The following is a 19545-nucleotide window of genomic DNA, read 5'->3' on the forward strand; positions in this document are numbered from 1 at the left end:
AGAGAATTTTGGTATCTCTTTCCTAAGATTCTAAATCAAGGATTTACAAATGAGATATCATAAAGAATAGTTAAGATTTATATTACTAGAATATAATCTAGTAATTATATATTTATCATATATATGCATATAATTATAATTACTATTATAATTACTACTATATAACAGTAATACAGATTGCTATTATACTATAGTATAATACTGTACTATAATATTCTATACATATTATACTATACTATAGTATAATATTATACTATATTATAGCAATGGCTCAGAAGTCCATAGCATATACATAAAGTCACAAAAGTATTTACTAGTCAATTATATCTCAAACTTTATTACTTAATGAATCAGTTTCCAAACACTGCTCTCAATCACTTTTTATTAACTGCTTCCAAAAACCGCAACAGATGCAGGAATAGATTGATGACATCCAAGTAGAGGCTGATGGCAGCTAATACATACTCTTCAGGTGACAGCCTATGCATCAGGGAGTGTGTGTCATAGATGATGAATCCGCAGAAAAGAAGGGCTCCCACAGCAGCCAAGACCAACTCCACTGTTTCGTTATAGAAAAATAACTACAGGCAAGATATTAATAAGTTTGTATTTAAGAACGATATTAAGAATACTTGAGTTACTTGCTGTGAAGTTACACATGATATGTACATATTTAATAATGCTTTACAACTTTAAATACAAATGTTAAACATAGAAAAAGGCCAGGCAAGTCCATCGTCATCTCTGTTGGATGAAAGGATGAATGGATGAATCGATGGATATCCTCCCTTCTATTAAATTACCCACCTGACTTTGAACAGTAGCATTCCAAATATAAATCATTTAAAAGTAGATTTCTTTTTCAGAATTATACGTGTCACTTGGAGGTGAGCAATTACAAGTGAGGGCCTCTTTCTATGTAATTTAACTGATATGTTCATCTTTCTTTCAATCCATAATACTGATTAACATAAGACCCTAGTTTTTTAAAAGGTAATTTTTAAGTCATTCTACATACAAGTGTTCCAAAAAATTATAACCAAGTATCCTATCACAAGAGTACCTCTTATAGCTTTTCAAGATTATTTATATTGACATGGCCAGAAGTAAATTTCAAGTTAGCATTTTAAAACAACTTACCTTCAAGATTCCAGACAAGCACAAAATCCACAAAACAGCAAACAGTCTATAAAAACAAAATATTAGTGATTTAGAATATTGTTCCCTACCAAAAAACTATGTAAATTGATGCAACATTTTCTGAAAAAAAAAAATACATCCATCCTGACATTTGCCAAAGAATAAGTGAACTATAAGAGTTCATAAACAGGGGCACCTGGGTGGCTCAGTTGGTTAAGCGTCCAACTCTTGATTTCAGCTCAGATCATGATCTCACAGTTTGTGAGATCGAGCCCCTCGTCGGGTTCTGCACTAACAGCACAGATTCTGCTTGGGATTCTGTCTCTCTCTCCCCCCTAACTTGTGCCCTGGTGCACTCTCTCTCTCCCAAAATAAATAAACTTAAAAAAGAGTTCATAAACATACAATGAATACTGTAGAATACTCAGAAATTGAAAAACCAGCTATTGATTCAACATTTGTTTTTATGGTGAACAAAACTAGATTAAAGTACCATTTTTAAGGTTTTCAACTGGAACACCAAAAAAACACTGATACAAGCAGAAATATCATTAGAAGCATTTTAAGCCAGAAATCGATAAAACTTTTAGAACAATGAACAAATGAAACATAACTATTTTTAAACCAAATAACAGTGTCAAATTAGTCTGTGAATATGCATATCTATCAAAGTTCCCAATGTACTATTTTATTCTAATGTATTATAGAACTTACTTTATGCACATAAATTTACCACTGCTATAATTTCATGAGTTACCATTCATACATATTATATATGATGTATAATGAGGTATTATAAAGTATAAACATACGACACAGGACATCTAAGCAGTCAGTCCTTTGTTATCAGATATGCGATGTGAATACACATCTGCTGCTTTAGGTCACAAGGAAGTACTGGGGTCAAATGTACCCTTCTTCCTTAAGTAAAAAACACACAAAACATGAAATAACCGTTTTCAGTCCCTGAACAGCAAACAGCATGGCACAGTAGTTCCTGAGATAAGGGAAACAGAAGAGGTAAGCTCTATAAGTGACCCAGCTGGAAAAGAGTTTCCGGACCACAGTGTAGGGACAAGAACCCATATGAAGCCCTCTGGTCTCCCTGAATTGAGGAGGTGAGAATTCAGAAGTCAGAGAGGCCCACATGGCTAGAATTCGCAGAGCAAAGTTCCAGAAAGGAGAGACCTATACAGAGAGCTAGTTGGCTCTGGTGATATGCAGAGAGTCCCCTTTAAGTCTTTAGCTGAGCACAGATCAATGCATACTCGTGAGGAAGTGACAAAGGCTGGGGAAAGAGAAGCAGGCAGAACAATCCTCAGAGCCCAAATGGGAACAGGAATAAGTTCGCCCTAACCAAAGTGGAAAGACCTCCTAAGACGTGGGGTTTGAATAATTCTTAGAAAGATACTGTCTCAACAGTGGGACCAAATTGGCCCTAACCTAAACACTGTTCTGGACCCACCTAACAGTGCTTAAAAACAAGCATCAAAAGGTTCAGGCAGTTTCCAAGGAACTTAACAGCTTAAGAGAAGAATAAAACCAAAGTATTTAAAGGAAAGAAAAAAATCAACACCCAACAATATAAAATTTACAATGACAAGCATCTAATAAAAAATTAAAAGGCATGCAAAAGAACCAGGAAATATGACCTATAACAATGAGAAAAATCAATCAATATAAATAAATTCAGAAATGACACAATGATAGAATTAGTAAATGACATTAAAAAATATATTCCATATGTTCAAGGAGTTAGAGGAAAGCATCACCATGAGAAGATAAGGGGAAGATATATATTTTTAAGACGCAAACTCAACTGAATTTCCATAAATGAAAAATATGTCAAAAGAAAAATATTCTGGTTGGAATTAACAGCAGATTAGACACTAAAGAAGAACACATTACCAAATTAAAAGTAGCAACAGAAATGAACCAAAATGAATCACAGAGAGAAAACCGAGGAGAAAAAATAAATAAATAAACCGAGTATCCGTGAACTGTTGGACAACATCAAGAAGCCTAACGTATATGCTGATCTCAACAGAGAAGCCAAAACCTAAAAATGTTTCAAGTAACAGTTCCTGAAAATGTTCCAAACATGATGGAAATTTTAAACTGACAATCCAAGCAGAAGAAACATGAGAAAACTACACCAAGGAGTATCATAATCAAATTACTAAAAATGTTAATCAAATTACTGAAAATTACTGAGAAAATATTAAAGGTAGATGGAGGATAAAAGACATTATGTACAGAGGAACAAAGATAAGAAAGACAGAAGACTTCTTGTCAAGAACTACCTGAACCAAAATACTATGGAATGATATCTTATAAAATATGGAAAACAGGAAAAAAAAAAAAAATCACCCAAACCTAGAATCCTACACTCCATAAAAATAACATTTAAAAACAAAGGCGAAAAGATATTTTTTCAGACATGCAAAAGTTGAGATCAAGAGACCAGCACTGTAAGAAATATTAAAAAGAAAGCCCGCAGGCAGAAGGAAAATATAAGATGGAAATTTGGATCCACACAAAGAAATGAAGAACAGAAATGACAAATACGTGGGTGAACATAAAAGATTTCATGTATTTTTAAGTCTCTTTAAAGGATAATTTAATGTTTTGAACAAAGATAATATTTTACGAGGTGTGTAACATATGTGGAATTAAAAGTTACAGTAACAATAGCACGAAGGCAGGGGAGAGGACATGTAAGTTTGCTATACAGGAAATGGTATATGACTTAGAGGTAGATGAGGATGATTTAAAGATGTGTACTGTAGGGGGCTCTGACTGGCTCAGGGGGTAAAGCATGAGACTCTTGATCTTGGGGTTGTGAGTTCAAACCCCACGCTGGGTGTAGAGATTACTTAAATAAATTTTAAAAATGTGGAGTAAGAAGAAAACAAACAAATAAATAAACAGTAAAACCTAGAGCAAACCCTACTTAAAAGAGCTATAGCTAATAACTAATAAAGGAGATAAACAATCCGAAGGAAGGAAAAGAGGGAAAAAGTTACAAAGAACAGACAGGACAAACAGCAAGAAAACAAATGCTGAGATAGTAGGCTTAAATTCAATGAGATCAATAATCACATTAAATGTTAGTAGTCTACTCCAATTAATAGCAGAGATGGTCATATTGAATTTAGGTAAAAAAAAAAAAAAGCAAGAGCCAACCATATGCTGCCTGTATGAAAACTGTTTTAACTATAAAGCCACAAATCAGCTAAGAATTAAAGGATGGAAAATGGTTTACCATGCTAACATAATTAAAAGAAAGCTGAGGTATGGGGCGCCTGGGTGGTTCAGTCGGTTAAGCGTCCGACTTCGGCTCAGGTCATGATCTTGCGTTTCATGAGTTCAAGCCCCGCATCGGGCTCTGTGCTGACAGCTCAGAGCCTGGAGCCTGTTTCAGATTTTGTGTCTCCCCCTCTCTCTGCCCCTCCCCTGCTTGTGCTCTCTCTCTGTCTCTCAAAAAATGAATAAATGTTAAAAAAAAAAAAAAAAGCAAGCAAGCAAGCAAGCAAGCTGAGGTAAGTGTATCAAAAAAGTACTTTAGGGCACAAATATTACCAGAGATAACTACTACAGAGTAATAAAAGGATCATCAAGAGGACATAACAATCCTAAATGTTTATGCAACTAAAAACAGAACTTCAAAGTAACATGCAGCAAAACTTACAGATATGATGAGAGAATCATACACTAATCCGTACTTGTAGGTGGAGATTTCACTACTACTTTGACATTAATTGATAGAATGAGCACACAGAAAAGATTGGTTAAGCACACAGAACACTTAAACAACACTATATCAATGAACCTGACTTAACTGACATTCATCAAACACTGATCCAACAGCAACAAAACATACATTCTCTTTTAGTGCACAAAGAACATTTACTAAGTATCGTAAAATGACTCTCAATAAATACCTAAGGACTGAAATCATGCAAAATATGTTATTTAACAACAAAATAAAATCAGAAATTAAGTATATAATAGTATCATAACCCAGTGTGGTGAATTGAGGGCATAGTGAGATTCCAGCTCTCAATTCCCTTGCTGGAATAGCCACAAAATTTCTACTGAGATATCTGGAAGACCGAAGTTAGAATGACGTATCTAACAACACATAGTATAGATCCTTCAGGACTGAAATGGACTCAGAACTTGCTTTTCCACACTTAAACCTTAGGAAAACTCCAAAGCTTCTGCATCAAGGAGTATGGGGAAGGTGGCATTAAGAAAGCATCTGAGGTTTTACTCTACTCACAAGCTAATAATGAGGTAGTCTGGCACAGTTTCATGGATGCCCGTAGAAAACATGAGACCCCTAGGTCTGATACAAAGGAGTTTATTACGGCAATAGCAGTTGTTAAAGAACAAGCACAGTAAATTGGTGTTGTCAGAGCAGAGAAATAAGAGAGCTAGTAGAAGGCTGAAGAAAGAAAGTGCGACACTGGCATTTAAGATTTCTTCAGTGGAACAATCCCTAGTGACCACAAAGTCCGCGGTGTAGCCATGGCAGGGAGATGAAAAGTTGCTGAAGAAGAGGGCCAGACACACTGAGAAGCTAAGGTGATAGATGGGCCTAACATGTGGTTCGATGCTAGAGTCTTTAAAAAATGAGGAAAGCTTGGGGTGCCTGGCTGGCTCATGGTACAGCATGCGACTCTTGATCTCGGGGTTGTGAGTCCGAGCCCAATGCTGGGTGCAGCAATAACTTAAAATAATAAAAAAATAAAAAGAACAAGGAAGGCCTGAACAAAGGGAATCACTGGCAATAATGAGGAAGATTAGGAAGTGTAGAGCCGGACAACATACACCTTAGAGCAATGGATTTCTAGCACACTAAAGAAATAACGAGAGTAGCACTAGGGGACGGAAGCAGTTGGCAATACTAACCCCTTACCCAAACTACATAGGGTGTGTGCGAATGAGCAGCTAGAGAACAATGTTCTCGAGGAGGAATCAAGTTTCAGCTGAAATAAGAATAACATATTATGAAGAGGCTGAAACATAAAGTAAGATTATTTACCAGAACTGGATTTCTAGAGACTATACTAGAACGGATGGGAGACAGGGAGCACATGGAGACTGGCATGAGAAGAAGCAGAGAGCAAATCTTTCTCCGTATGTACCACATGAGTATGTATCCACACCACAGCACTAAAAGCAGGAAATGGAAAAAATATTGCCTGTAAATCAAACTCCATTCTAATACAATGATTTAAGCATCTTGCACAATTGTCAGTGTTGGATGACTAGTTGTATCTTATCCCAACAGAGATTTCTGGTAACCTGGATTTCCAGGGGGAAAGAAGGGGATGAAAGAATATTTTGCCACAGTAGACTTTTGTAAGTTTTTAACGTTGTAACAGGAAAAAGGACAGACGATGCTCGATGCTCGGGTGATGATATGCCAACAGGAAGCCATTATGAGCTTAGAAAAGAATATATGCATTCTTACCAGGTGAGGGCAACACTGTACCATTATCCTATATAAAAAGTATCATTCCATATATTTATTAGTTTGAAGAAAGATACAGGTTAATCTAGATAGGTCAAAAAGGCTTTAAAGTTCATGCAGGTATCACCAACACCTGGGTTTCTCCCACAAAGAAGAGAGTGAATAGTCTTGGTAACAATGATGTTAAGACAAAGGCCTGAATAATTTAGTAAGTTCCATAGCATTCATAGAGCACACAAGCCTAGCCTCTCTAGAAAACTGGGTTTGTTTGTTTTTTGTTTGTTTGTTTTTTGACATTCCCGTTCCTTTCAATATAGAGCGGAAGCAAATGACTCAGAGCCACTTTCCGTCTCCCTGTATGTTCTGGGAGTAGAGCCCGGCCTTAACACTCAGAGAGATGACCTCTCATCACCCTCCATTTTAGAAGGCAGTATCCAAAGCTAACAATATAGCACTTATCTTAGGACAACCTATAATGTTAAGGATATTTATCTATCATAGTCATGAATATATAACTTACCCTGCTCCAAATTTGCTGAAATCTCTCTTAGATTGTAGAGTATATGCAGTCAAACCAAGAAATACGGCAGTAGTCAGTATAAATGCTTGCAGAATAATATATATATCATAGAAAGAAACTGTAAAATTAAAAAACACTGATTAAAAATGCACTTAAACATACTCAATTTTATTTTTTTTTTTTAATTTTTTTTTTTTTAACGTTTATTTATTTTTGAGACAGAGACAGAGCATGAGCAGAGGAGGGTCAGAGAGGGAGACACAGAATCTGAAACGGGCTCCAGGCTCTGAGCTGTCAGCACAGAGCCCGATGCGGGGCTCGAACTCACAGACCGTGAGATCATGACCCGAGCCGAAGTCGGCCACTTAACCGACTGAGCCACCCAGGCGCCCCAAACATACTCAATTTTAAACAGCGTTTTCCCCTGGCATTTAGCAGAAATGCTGTATTTTCTTCGGTACTACTTGCCAATAAAAATAGAAGACTCTTTATCCAGCCTTGGAAGGTAAAACCACACCCACACTGCAATAAACAGGCCCCAAAATACTCATTCATACAAAATAAAGGGGTCACGTCATTATGAAGTTAAAGAGATGACTGGAGAGATATGACACAGCCAGGTGGTTTAGGATTTGGGGGATACGGTGGGATGACTCCCACCATCTCTGTCCCAGCTGAGTTTTATGACGATCTGTGGTGACTGTCCTTTATGACTTAAGTATCAGTAGGGATGAATGGGGTCCTGTGGCTGACTGGGAATCACTGGGCAGTAACAGCAATTCTAGCAATCACCTGCTTCATTGCATAACCCAGTCCATCAGCCCAAATCAAAGAAACTAGGCAAGAAAAAATACTGGCACTGTCTGGGATTGTCTGCCATTCATCAACCCTGTAGACAATAGGAACCAGCCACTAACTGCGTTATATCCATACCTGCATCATCTTGGAATACAGAAATGGGGGTTTCCTGAATATATACCAAATTCCCTTCTGAAATTTTAGAATGAACATCTGAATTGACCATGGCTATTGTAATTATAACACACTGCTTAACATTTTAACAAAATGCTAAATTGTAACCTCTTTAAAGGAGGTTAAGTACTTTCAACCAAAACCATTTAAGTAATTTTTAATTTTTCAGGGATTAATTTCTATTCTTAAATACTACATATAGAATTTCTCTATTTCTGGGGCGCCTGGGTGGCTCAGTTGGTTAAGTGTCCAACTTCGGCTCAGGTCATAATCTCACGGTCTATGAGTTCGAGCCCCACATCAGGCTCTGTGCTGACAGCTCAGGGCCTGGTGCCTGCTTCAGATTCTGTGTCTCCCTCTCTCTCTGCCCCTCCCCTGCTCATGCTCTGTCTCTCTCTGTCTCAAAAATAAATAAAAACATTTTTAAAAAATTAAAAAAAAAGAATTTCTCTATTTCTATCGTTATAGGATCAGGAAGGTGAATGCAGAGAAGGAAAAACATGAAGTTATCTTGTCAACAATTTTAGAATGAGATTAGGTGGAAAGGATATTATAATTAAGGAGGAAAATAGAGTTCTCAGATTATCCCATCTGTGTATGTCCACCCCTATTCCAATAACCCTGAAATAGCAAATCTTTCTCCTATATCCATTACACATGGTGGGAGCCAGGGAAGACAGAGATGGACTTGGTAATAACATGAATAGATAGTAACATTAATAATAATGTTAATAATAATAAATAATTGGGGCGCCTAGGTGGCTCACTTAACTGTCCAAGTCTTGATTTCGGCTCAGGTCATATCTCACAGTCAGGAGACTCAGCCCCACCTCGGGCTCTGCGCTAAACAGGGAGCCTGCTTAAGGTCCTGTCTCCTCTCCCTCCACCCCACCCCTGCTCACTCATGTGTGTGTGTATGCACGCTCTCTCTCTCTCAAAATATAAAAAATTGAAAAATAATTTAGAAAAAGGAAAGGTTCTACCAAAAATAAATATTAAGTAAATGTTAATAATACTTCCTTTCTATGTTGAGAAATTTCAATCCTATTTATTTTAGTAGTTATTATTATTGACTTATATTGATTCCTTTATAAAAGAAAGAAGTGGTTACCAAACAATATGTAGATTCAATAAAACTGGCTTAGGTTAAAAGCAACAATGACAAAATAGGAAAAGACCAATATGTTAAACATAATGATTAACAATTAACTATTATTGTAATAGTTAATTCTAACTTTTTTGGTACCCTACGTTAATCGTTTTGAGACTATCTGAATTTTTATTAATATTAAGTCATGGGGACGCCTGGGTGCGTTTGGACGCCCGACTTCGGCTCAGGTCATGATCTCACAGTTCATGGGTTCAAGCCCCACACCGGGCTCTGTGCTGACAGCTCAGAGCCTGGAGCCTGCTTCGGATTCTGTCTCCCTCTCTCTCTGCCGCTCCCCTGCTTGTGCTCTGTCTCTCTCAAAAATAAATAAACATTAAAAAAAATTTTTTAAAAAAACAGTGAGTCATGAAAATTTTTACTTGACGCATTACATATGATACATCAAATAATTATGACAATTCATTTCTTTTCTTTTTTTTAAACAGACACTTCTTTCAAATACATATTTAACACCAAAAATAAAACAGAATTACCAAGTTTCTTATAGTGCCATTCAATAAAATATGATGTAATAATGAAGCACAGTTCAGTGTAGCAATTTGAGAGGCTCAGCTCATGTGATGAAAATGTATGGCTCAAAATATATTTTATCAGTTCCTCCAAGGCCCCTTTAAATCGGGAAAACATTAGCTGTCTTGTTTTTTATAAATGGATAAACACACATGAATACTATTCTCCATTCTGCTGTTTTCTTAACTCTTTTCCACTTCCTCTAAGCTTAGTTGAACTACATAAAGTATAAACATTTAATTTTGCTTATATTTTAGGAATTCTTCATCCTATGCTATATACTTGAAATATGACATTTCATGAAGTTAAGCTTTAGTCCCAAACACCTATTTACACAAAAGATTTATCCACATTAAAAAGTTAGTGTAACATAAGAGAAGCAGAATTACGGCTTACCAACAAAGGCCACAGTCAGAGCTTCGAATAGTGTCTAAAAAAAGAAACTAAAATTACACAGATGCACATAAAATTTACACTAAATCATGTACATATTCTAATTACTAAGAGTTCAATGTGATTCCATGTTTATGATCTCATTTTAGCTTCAGAGCAGCCTTTGAATTACACGGGACATTTGGTAAGCCCACCATAATGAAAATGAGACCTCAAGGGCACCTGGCTGGCTCAGCTGGAAGAACACATGACTCGTGATGTTGGGGTCATGAATTCGAGCCCCACATTGGGGAGATTACTTAAATAAATAAAGCTTTACAAAAAAGCAAAAAGAAAATGAGACCTCAAAGTATTGAGTAGGAGTATTTAGATTCTAATAGTGATCCTTAAACTCTAACTAGAGTTTTCATATCTGTAACAGGAACAGAAATAGTATGGGAAATTCCATTTTTCATACTCTCTGTAAGTAAAAAGAAATTACAAATGATATGCCCATCCGTAAAAACTTCTAGTGGCACACACACCTAAGAAGAATAAAATATTTAGGTAGCACTTTGGTGTGGCAGTCCTGAAACCGTCTCCCAGTATTCTCTCCTTCTTCCCTAGTAACAGAACTTTTACCTGGACACATAGCTGTTCAGGTTAAACATTACATTTCTCAGCTTCCCCTGCAGCTAGATCTGGTCATAGGACTTTATTGTAGCCAACAGAATGTGGGTGGAGAGGTGTACAACAACTAAAAACAAAGGGGCTTGCTCTTCCCTTTGTCTTCTCATTTAAAAAAAAATTTTTTTAATGTTTATTCACTTTTGAGAGAGACAGAGCATGAGCGGGGAAGGGGCAGAGAGAGAGGGAGACACAGAATCTGAAGCGGGCTCCAGGCTCGGAGCTGTCAGCACAGAGCCCGACGCGGGGCTCGAACTCACGAACTGTGAGAACTGAGCCACCCAAGCGCCCCTCTCATTTTTTTTTTTTTTTTTTAAATAACTGGATGGAATGTGGATATTGGCGGTGAGCTAACTTATGCCACACAATGCTTAAGGAGTACTTGAACTTCAGCAAGTGTCTGTGCCCCTGACAACTTCACTAAACAGTCATGCAGATTTTTACATGAACGAGAAGTAAGCCATCTTGCTTCCCCCATGTCACATGCAGCTGAACTCATATCTTAATACAAGATTTAGGGACATTGAGTCTTAATCCTCCAGCTTCTCTTTCTCCTTAACTATATGCCTTTGTTTCGTCTGACATGCTTACTCTAGTTAAATTTTACCAACTATCTGATTAGACCGTATCACAAAGCCAAGCCAGAAGTAACGGCAGTGGCTGTATACTCATAGTCCTGGGAGAAGCCCTCCCTGTAACTCTCCCCACCTGAAATCAAGAAATCTAACAGAACTAGAGCAAAAATGGCATTAGAAATGGACACACACGTGGAGGCAATGAAGCCACCGCCCCATTTTGTCATAATGCTGTTGGCAGCATCAGGGAAGTGGTAGCAAAAGATGATAGAAAGATTTTTTTTTTCCGGGCAAATATGATCATACCACTTTCCTGATACTTGTGACATGACTTGAGGTAAGAAATCCTACCCCCTACTCAAGTATCCAAAGGAAACGGGACAGGATGAACAGGAGAAAAGATAAGACTAGGAAAACATACCACCACCCCAAAATAATGCCCTCTTTTAAGTATGTGAACACACACACACACACACACACACACACACACACACACACACCCTTCTAAAACAAGATAAGATCCACCTCCTTGCTTACTTTGGTAGAGCAGGACAAAGTACCTCGTATCAGAGGTCTCTGAATAATCTGAAATGTATTTTACATGCTTCCTTAGTTGTTCACCCATTTTTAGCTATGGATATAGGAATAAGAGATCACCTTGCCCACAAGCATTTGGCTAATGCTTTTCTAGTAGGTTCTCTCTCTGCTGGACAAAAGTCAGTCCATACCAGAGAGAAATCAACCACAGTCTTTTTGAAAGGAGGCTGGCATTATATAGAGTTGAAGAGGAACTCCATATGACAGTTTCTTTTTATGACCCCCTCTCTCTCCTAGGACAAAGATGACTGGGGCAGGAGTTGGTATCTAACCCTAGGACTACCAACCCGTGTATTGGTTAACAACCTACAATGTGACCTGTGCCAATAATAAGCAGTGCCAATCAGATTCTTTCTCACTTGGGAATCTAAACTTAGAGAATGAAGTTATGGCAGCAGGAGCTAAAGCTAAAGGTTAACAAACCATATGAGGGCCCACAATGCACCATATAAAAACTACAGATAGCAGGGGTGCCTGGGTGGCTCAGTTGGTTAAGCGTCTGACTCTTGATCTCAGCTCAGGTCATGATCTCAGTGTGTGAGTTAGAGCCCCTCATCAGGCTCCGTGCTTACGGTGCAGCTGACAGTGCAGAGCCTGCTTGAGATCCTCTCTTTCTTCTCTCTCTCTCTGCCCTTACCCCACTTGCTCTCTCTCTTAAAAATAAATAAACTTAAAAAAAAAAATAACTAAAGACAGCAAAGAGGAAAACTATGTGTAAGGACAACTGTAAGGTAGAAAAGAGATGTTACAGAAGGGGGAAGAGACTCCCAATTCTTGCTTCGGATTCCCTACAATAGCATCATTCCTGGAAGCTTCCTCTAGTGTTCCTTGTCTAGTTCTTAAGGCCCCTTCTTGGGGGGTTCCCAAGCTCTTATAAACTTCACATTACTTGAGATAACTTGGGTTAGGGTTCTGATACCTGGCAAACAAAAGAACCTAAGATTTAAATGAATAACCTGTCCTATAATTGAAATTTCTAAAGTCATGAGCTTTTGTTTCATCATATTAACATAAACTTGTTACCAGAATTCACAAACTTTCTTTAGTTTAAAGCATTTTAATCTGGTAAATAGCATTTTCACTCTTATTTGACTATAAAATTGGCATTAGTTTGAAATGTTTTGAAGTAAATTTTTAGGTTAGAACCCAAAGTCATATTGGATATGAGAACAAGAAAAATAATTTAAAAGATATATAACTTGAGCCTTACAACTCATTCTGGTCATATTATAGGATTGGGTTTTAATAGGTAGTAGTTTGGGTTTTAATTTTCACAAACATCTAAACAAACATGACCTAAAGTTAAGTTCCCCAATTATGATTTTATTTATTTATTTAGCAAGAGAGAGCACAAGCAGGGGAGGGGCAAAGAGAGTGTGAGAGAAAGAGAATCCCAAGCGGGCTCCATGAGCCCAATGCTGGGCTTGAACTCGTGAATCCATGAGATCATGACCTGAGCTGAAATCCAGAGTCAGACACTTAACAGACTAAGCCACCCAGGCTCCCCTCCCCAATGATGATTTTAAAACAAATTAGTAGAGCACATCAACTGAGCAAAATGGTCCTTTAAAAGAACAGAGTACTAACATAAAAATAACACTGAGGGGGTGTCTGAGTGGCTCAGTCGGTTGAGTGTCTGATTTTGGCTCAGGTCATGATTTCACAATTCATGCGTTTGAGCCCCACGCGTGGGGCTCTGTGCTGACAGCTTGGAGCCTGGAGCCTGCTTTGGATCCTGTGTCTCCTCCTCTGCCCTTCCCCAACTCACGCTTGCTCTTTTTCCTTCTCTCTCTCTCAAAAATAAACATTAGAAAGAAATTAAAAAATAAGTAACACTGAGGAGTTAATCATAAAGATTTGAATTTAAGGTCTATGAAATTAAGGCTATAATTTTTTTCTCAAGGAAATCACAGAATATTAGGGATACAAAGTATCACAGGGATAACCTACTCTAACATTTTCATTTTACATATGAGCTAACTAGGTACAGAAAGGCTAAACACCCTGCCAAATGTCACATAACCAGATGGTGGCAAAGCCAAGTCATGAGAGTCCAATTCATTATTCTTTTCCACTATGTCATAATATCGACAGAAAAAAAAAAAAAAAAAACTTTGAAACTGACAAAGGTTGATTTTAAAAGACTAGAAAGTTACAAGTAATTTCCTAAGATATTTGAATTTATTAAAAACTCATTACTTTTGTTTTGCTACTACTTATTACATATGTACTTGCACTCAATGAAATAAAGAAAGTTAAAACACAAGAATAAAACGTTAAAGTAACAGATACTGCCAAAATACTCACAAATCCAAAAAGCAGGTACAGGTTAAGGGGATGCTTATGTCTGTTTACAGTCAATGCTAAAATCAAACCCAAAGATCCAAGGGCAAACACCAAAATTAAGGCAGGACTAAAAGACATAAAATTAAAAGCATTTTTAAGCTTAAGAACAGTATAAATAGTATTAACCAATAGAATAAAATCCGTCTGTTGTATTTGTGTGTATTTGTGGTGTGGAAGGAACCACACCAAGCTGTCAAAAGAAACTGTTTTTCCATTCAGGGAATTTGACGAGTGTGAGCTGGGAAAGAGCAGCAGGATAAAGAAAAGAGCCCATAATAAATGGGGAGTACTTTTCCTTTTTACTTCAGGAACTTTTAGCATATTTGAATATTTTTGCAATTAGCATACTGCTTTTTAAAACTGACATAAAGAATAGCTATTAAATAATAAACAAATTTTATATACATCTACTATGTAGCTATCATTTAAACTAAAGGACTTTACCTCAAATAGCAAACTACTTTTTTTGTAGGGGAAGTGATGATAGAAATTGTCTACTTCCAAGAAAATATTCATTCTTTCTTTTTCCTTTCTTAACGTTTGATTTATTTTAGAGAGAGACACAGTGTATGAGCAGGGGAGGGGCAAAGAGAGAGACACAGAACCCGAAGCAGGTTGCGAGCTGTCAGCACAGAGTTTGGTGCGGGGCTCGAACTCATGAACGGTGAGATCATGACCTGAGCTGAAGTTGGACGCTTAACCAACTGAGCCACGCAGGTGCCCATATTTTTCCTTTAATACAAAAAAATCTATATAACTTTTAGCTATGGAAATAATTATTTTGGAGGTCAAATCTTAAACAAATTAGGGATGAACCATATGAAGCTCCTTTGGAAATTTCTCAGTGAAATTATCCTAGTCATGAGCCAACACCAAGAAAAGTTAAACACACGGTTATTAGTGCTTATTCAAGCACTGTCTTAGGCTTTGAGGACTGGGCATAAGTATAATAAAAGCAAAAAAATTAAAATTCAAAACTGCATACAGTAGGGATGCCTGGGTAGCTGGGTCGGTTAAGCGACCAACTCTTGATTTTGGTTTAGGTCAAGATCTCATGGTTCATTGGTTCGAGCCCCGCATCAGGCTGTGCTGATGATAGTGTGGAGCCTACTTGGGATTCTCTCTCCCTCTCTCTTGCTGACCCTCCCCTGCTCATGCTCTCTCTCTTTCTCTCAAAATAAATAAATAAACTTAAAAAAACCTGCATATAGTAAAAATTCTTAATTTCATCAGAAGATGAAAATTTAACCCTACAAAACTGTCAGCTAAAAAGTTCAGAGGTAAGTACGATGTTGCAGAACCTTTTCTTTATCAGAACTAGTCTTACTCATAAGAGTTAATAATGAACTTTTTTTACATTCTAACCTCAGAAGTTAATAGAGGAAAAAGCGAACTTTGCTTATAATATGCCCTTTTGATCATAAGCAGCAGCAGAAAATGACTCAAAAGCATCTTATCACCTTACCTCTCATGTACAAATGTCCGTATAGACTCAAAGTATAAAAAAAAAGAAGATGTCACTGTAGTTAAGAGAACTTGCAGAGAAAGGATGCTGTAGACTTTTCTTAGAAAGCCTGAAAAAGAAAATAATTACACATGACAGTATTCTTAAGCATTTATCACAGAACATCAGGAACAAATATGTTCTTAGAAACATTAAATTTTTATATATAATCTGTAAATCTTAATGCAAATAATGTAGTCTGTAACTTAAACTAAAAACAAAAACACTTCCAAAGAAATCACAAACTGTAAATGATAACTATCCTTCAAGAAGCATGAGTCTAAAAAAAATTAATAGGCCAGAATAAAAATGTTTTCAACCATGGGTGGCCTGGCTGGTTCAGTAGGTAGAGTATGTGACTCTTGATCTCAGAGTTTTTTTTTTAAGTTCGATCCCCATGTTGGGCATAGACAGATAGGAAGAAAGAAAGAAAGAAAGAAAGAAAGAAAGAAAGAAAGAAAGAAAGAAAGAAAGAGAAAGAGAGAGAAAGAAAAAGGAAGGAAGGAAGGAAGGAAGGAAGAAAAGAAAATGTTTTCATCAAAAGGAAAAGAAAGTATAAAACACTGTTTGTACACAGCAGCATAAACAAAGCAAAAGATTACAAACAGAACATTTCCAAACAACAAATCTTGAAACTGAAAAGCTAGAATAGAAAGCATATGGTTAGATACAAATTTTAAAAAGAAACCTTAATTTCCAAGCCATGCACCACTCTTCCCTTCCTCACTGTGCTTTACCCACGCTAGCCACCTTTCTGTTCCCCAAGCATGCCAACTCCTTCCTATGTCTGGGCCTTTGCCCTTGCTATTTCCCCTGCCTGGAATGCCTTTATCCTTCTTTAGATGGAATGGTGGTTTAAAACAGCCACAATTTTTTGACACTCCGTTCAAGAGATTCACTTCTAACAACAAAAATAAGGCAGAAGTGACAATGTATGTTATGCCTAATGCTAAGTCATAAAAGGTAATTTTTTATACCTTAGTTAAAAAAAAAAGTAATACAGCCACCCACTTGCTCTTTCTTAGAGGACTCACTCTAGGGCACTGTTGCTCAACCTTCCTTTTTTCATTATTGTGAACCTAAGGAGCCTTCTGGACATTACTTTCCTAATAGTCTGCCGATAAAATTTTAATGCCGCATACATCTGTTTATGTACCACGGGTCTTTGGAAGGCTAAAATTATCGTAAAATTTGAGATTTTTTTGCCCTCCACCTCAAGAACAAATTTCCGCCCCCTTGGAGGCAATATTGTCCCACTGAGAGTGAATGCTACAGGAGCCAGACCTTCCAATATATCTCTTCATCTGGCTGTTTACCTATATCTTTTGGTAAACTGGTAAAAGTGTCTCCTTGAGTTCTGTGAGCTGCTCTGGCAAATTAATCAAACCCAAGGAGGGAGTCATGGGAACCTTCAACTTACAGCCAAGTCTAACAAGTTAAGGGTAACCTGGGGACCTATTACTTACAAGTGGCATCTGAAGTGGGGTGGGAGTATTCTTATGGGACTGAGCCCTTAACCTGGGGGATCTGTTACTATCTACTAGGAGACGGTGTCAGAATTGAGTTCAATTGTAGGACCCACAGTTGGCGTCATGGAGAATTGCTTGGTGTAGAAAAAAAAAATTTAAAAACCACACTTTGGTGACCAGAAGTGTCAGAACTGAAGTGTTCTGTGTGAGCAGCGAAGAGAAACACAGGAGGACGAACTGGGTTTTTTCCCTACTCAAGGGGGAAAAGCAAGTTTGTCACTAACACATATGATCCAGCGATTCCACTTTGGGGTATGTACATAAAAGAACTCCAAGCAGGATCTCAAGGGGGTACTGTGCCACATGTTTATAACAGCATCATTCACAGCAGGTGGAAGCTACCCAAGCGTTTACCAACAGATAAAGGGATTAACAAAATGTAGTTTATTTGCACCATGGAAAATTATTCATCCTAAAAAAGTGCCGTCTGACACACGATACAAAATGGATACACCGTGAACACCTGCTAACTGAAATAAGCCAGTCACAAAAAGACACATACTTCATGATTCACTTACATGAGGTATCTAGAGTAGCCAAATTCATAAAACAGAAAGTAGAATGGTAGCTGCCAGGCTCTGGGGGAGGGGAAGATAGGGAGCTGCTTGATGGTATAGTTTCGGTGTTGCAAGATTAAAAGGTCATGGAGATTGGTTGCACAACAAAGTGAATATACTTCACACTACTGAATTGAAAAATGGTGGAGATGGTACATTTTTAATGGGCTGTGTTTCACCACCATTAAAATCTTAATTTAAAAAAACTACGCTCATTGGCCAAAACCATTCCAAAATTCCATTCCAAGAATAAAGATGTTAGGGATCGAGATTCTTAATGCATCAGATCTTCATAATTCCTTTTGCGGAACAAATTCCAGCCACAGGGATAGCCTGAAAATCTGGGGCAACTTCTGTATTCAATTGGCTGAACTAGAGCGGGCAATGAATTCCACCTACATGAAGGTAAGCATTTTATTTTTTTTAAGCATTTTAAATTCAACATAATTTCTGCCCATTAAATACTGTATAATTCCTTAAAACGAATATTGCATTTTGATTGACCTCTAAAGCTTCCATTTCCAACAACTGCGTCAGCGAATCCTCAAACTTAGGTTGCGTTCCAGGTGTTGCAGAGACTAGTGAACAAGAGATAATGGTCCCTGCCCTCACAGATCCTACAATCCAGTAAAGAAGGCAGACAAGTAAATAGAAACCTGAAACGCGATCACATCCCCTACAACAAAGACGTGCCGGCAAGTAACTGCATTCAGGCGGACGTCACCATGATCGCATAATAAACTTATTTTCACCTTAAAAAGTAACCTTTAGTTTCTTTTAATATAAAGACGCCAAATTAAGGCTGCTAAGGTTTTCATCTACCCTTTCTACGCGGAGGAGGGAAAGGATTAAAGTGGGACGGGCTGCTGTTTCGGTTCTCGGTCGCACAGCCAGGGGACCACCACACCTCCCTAGAGCCGTGCTCTCCCTGGGCGCCCTGGCGGAGCGGAAGCGACACTTCCTCCCAACTCCCGGGGGAGGGCGCTCTTCCTAGGAGCCCGGGGCCTGGGGGAGGCGAGCTGGAAGCAGGGCTTCCGCTCTGAACTCCTGGAGACCCGCGCTGGCCTGCCAGCCCTGCCCGGGAGGCGTTGTCCCCGGAGGCCGAAAGCCGCCCCCAGAGGCCGACGACAGCGCAGCAGCCCCACGCAGGGCGGCCCGAAGGGGCGGGGGGAGACGTACCCATTCGAATGTGCACACTGGCAGAGGCCACGCAGCTGCCATAGTTGAAGTCATCCTCGATCGAGGAGCAGGGGTACCGGGGGTCGGGGTCGGCCATGTCGGTAGCAGAACCCCAGCCACCCCGCCCAGCGAGGCCCAGTACTCGGGCTCAACGGCCTTCGACCCACTTCCGGGATGAAGCAATCCAGCCCCAACTAGCCGAGTCGCCGCGCCCATCGATGCGCAGCACACGCTCATCGATGCGCTCACCTCCGCGCTTCAGTTCGGCTGGGGGAAAAGGAGATTGCTTCAAGTTGGGGAGGGAGAAAAAACGAATGACGTTGTTCGCATCATCCGAAGTGAAACTTTTCTCAGAGTTTTCTCAACAAGGTGTTTTATATCCTCTCGCCAGGAGAGTTGCTGAA

At 38.4% G+C, this 19545-nt stretch overlaps 1 protein-coding gene across 1 annotated transcript; it reads right to left on the minus strand.

Moving 5' to 3' along the window:
* Positions 1 to 317: 317 nt before the first annotated feature.
* TMBIM4 (transmembrane BAX inhibitor motif containing 4) lies at positions 318 to 19322 on the minus strand. The gene is made up of 7 exons (XM_007082220.3): positions 19142 to 19322; positions 15838 to 15946; positions 14334 to 14439; positions 10192 to 10225; positions 7143 to 7260; positions 1141 to 1186; positions 318 to 581 (listed from the first exon to the last, which is right to left on the minus strand). The coding sequence occupies exons 1-7, from the start codon at positions 19236 to 19238 to the stop codon at positions 375 to 377; spliced, it is 717 nt and encodes a 238-aa protein (XP_007082282.2). The 5' UTR covers positions 19239 to 19322; the 3' UTR covers positions 318 to 374.
* Positions 19323 to 19545: the final 223 nt, after the last annotated feature.

This window comes from Panthera tigris, chromosome B4 (assembly GCF_018350195.1).
Source record: "Panthera tigris isolate Pti1 chromosome B4, P.tigris_Pti1_mat1.1, whole genome shotgun sequence".
NCBI classification, from domain to species: domain Eukaryota; kingdom Metazoa; phylum Chordata; class Mammalia; order Carnivora; family Felidae; genus Panthera; species Panthera tigris.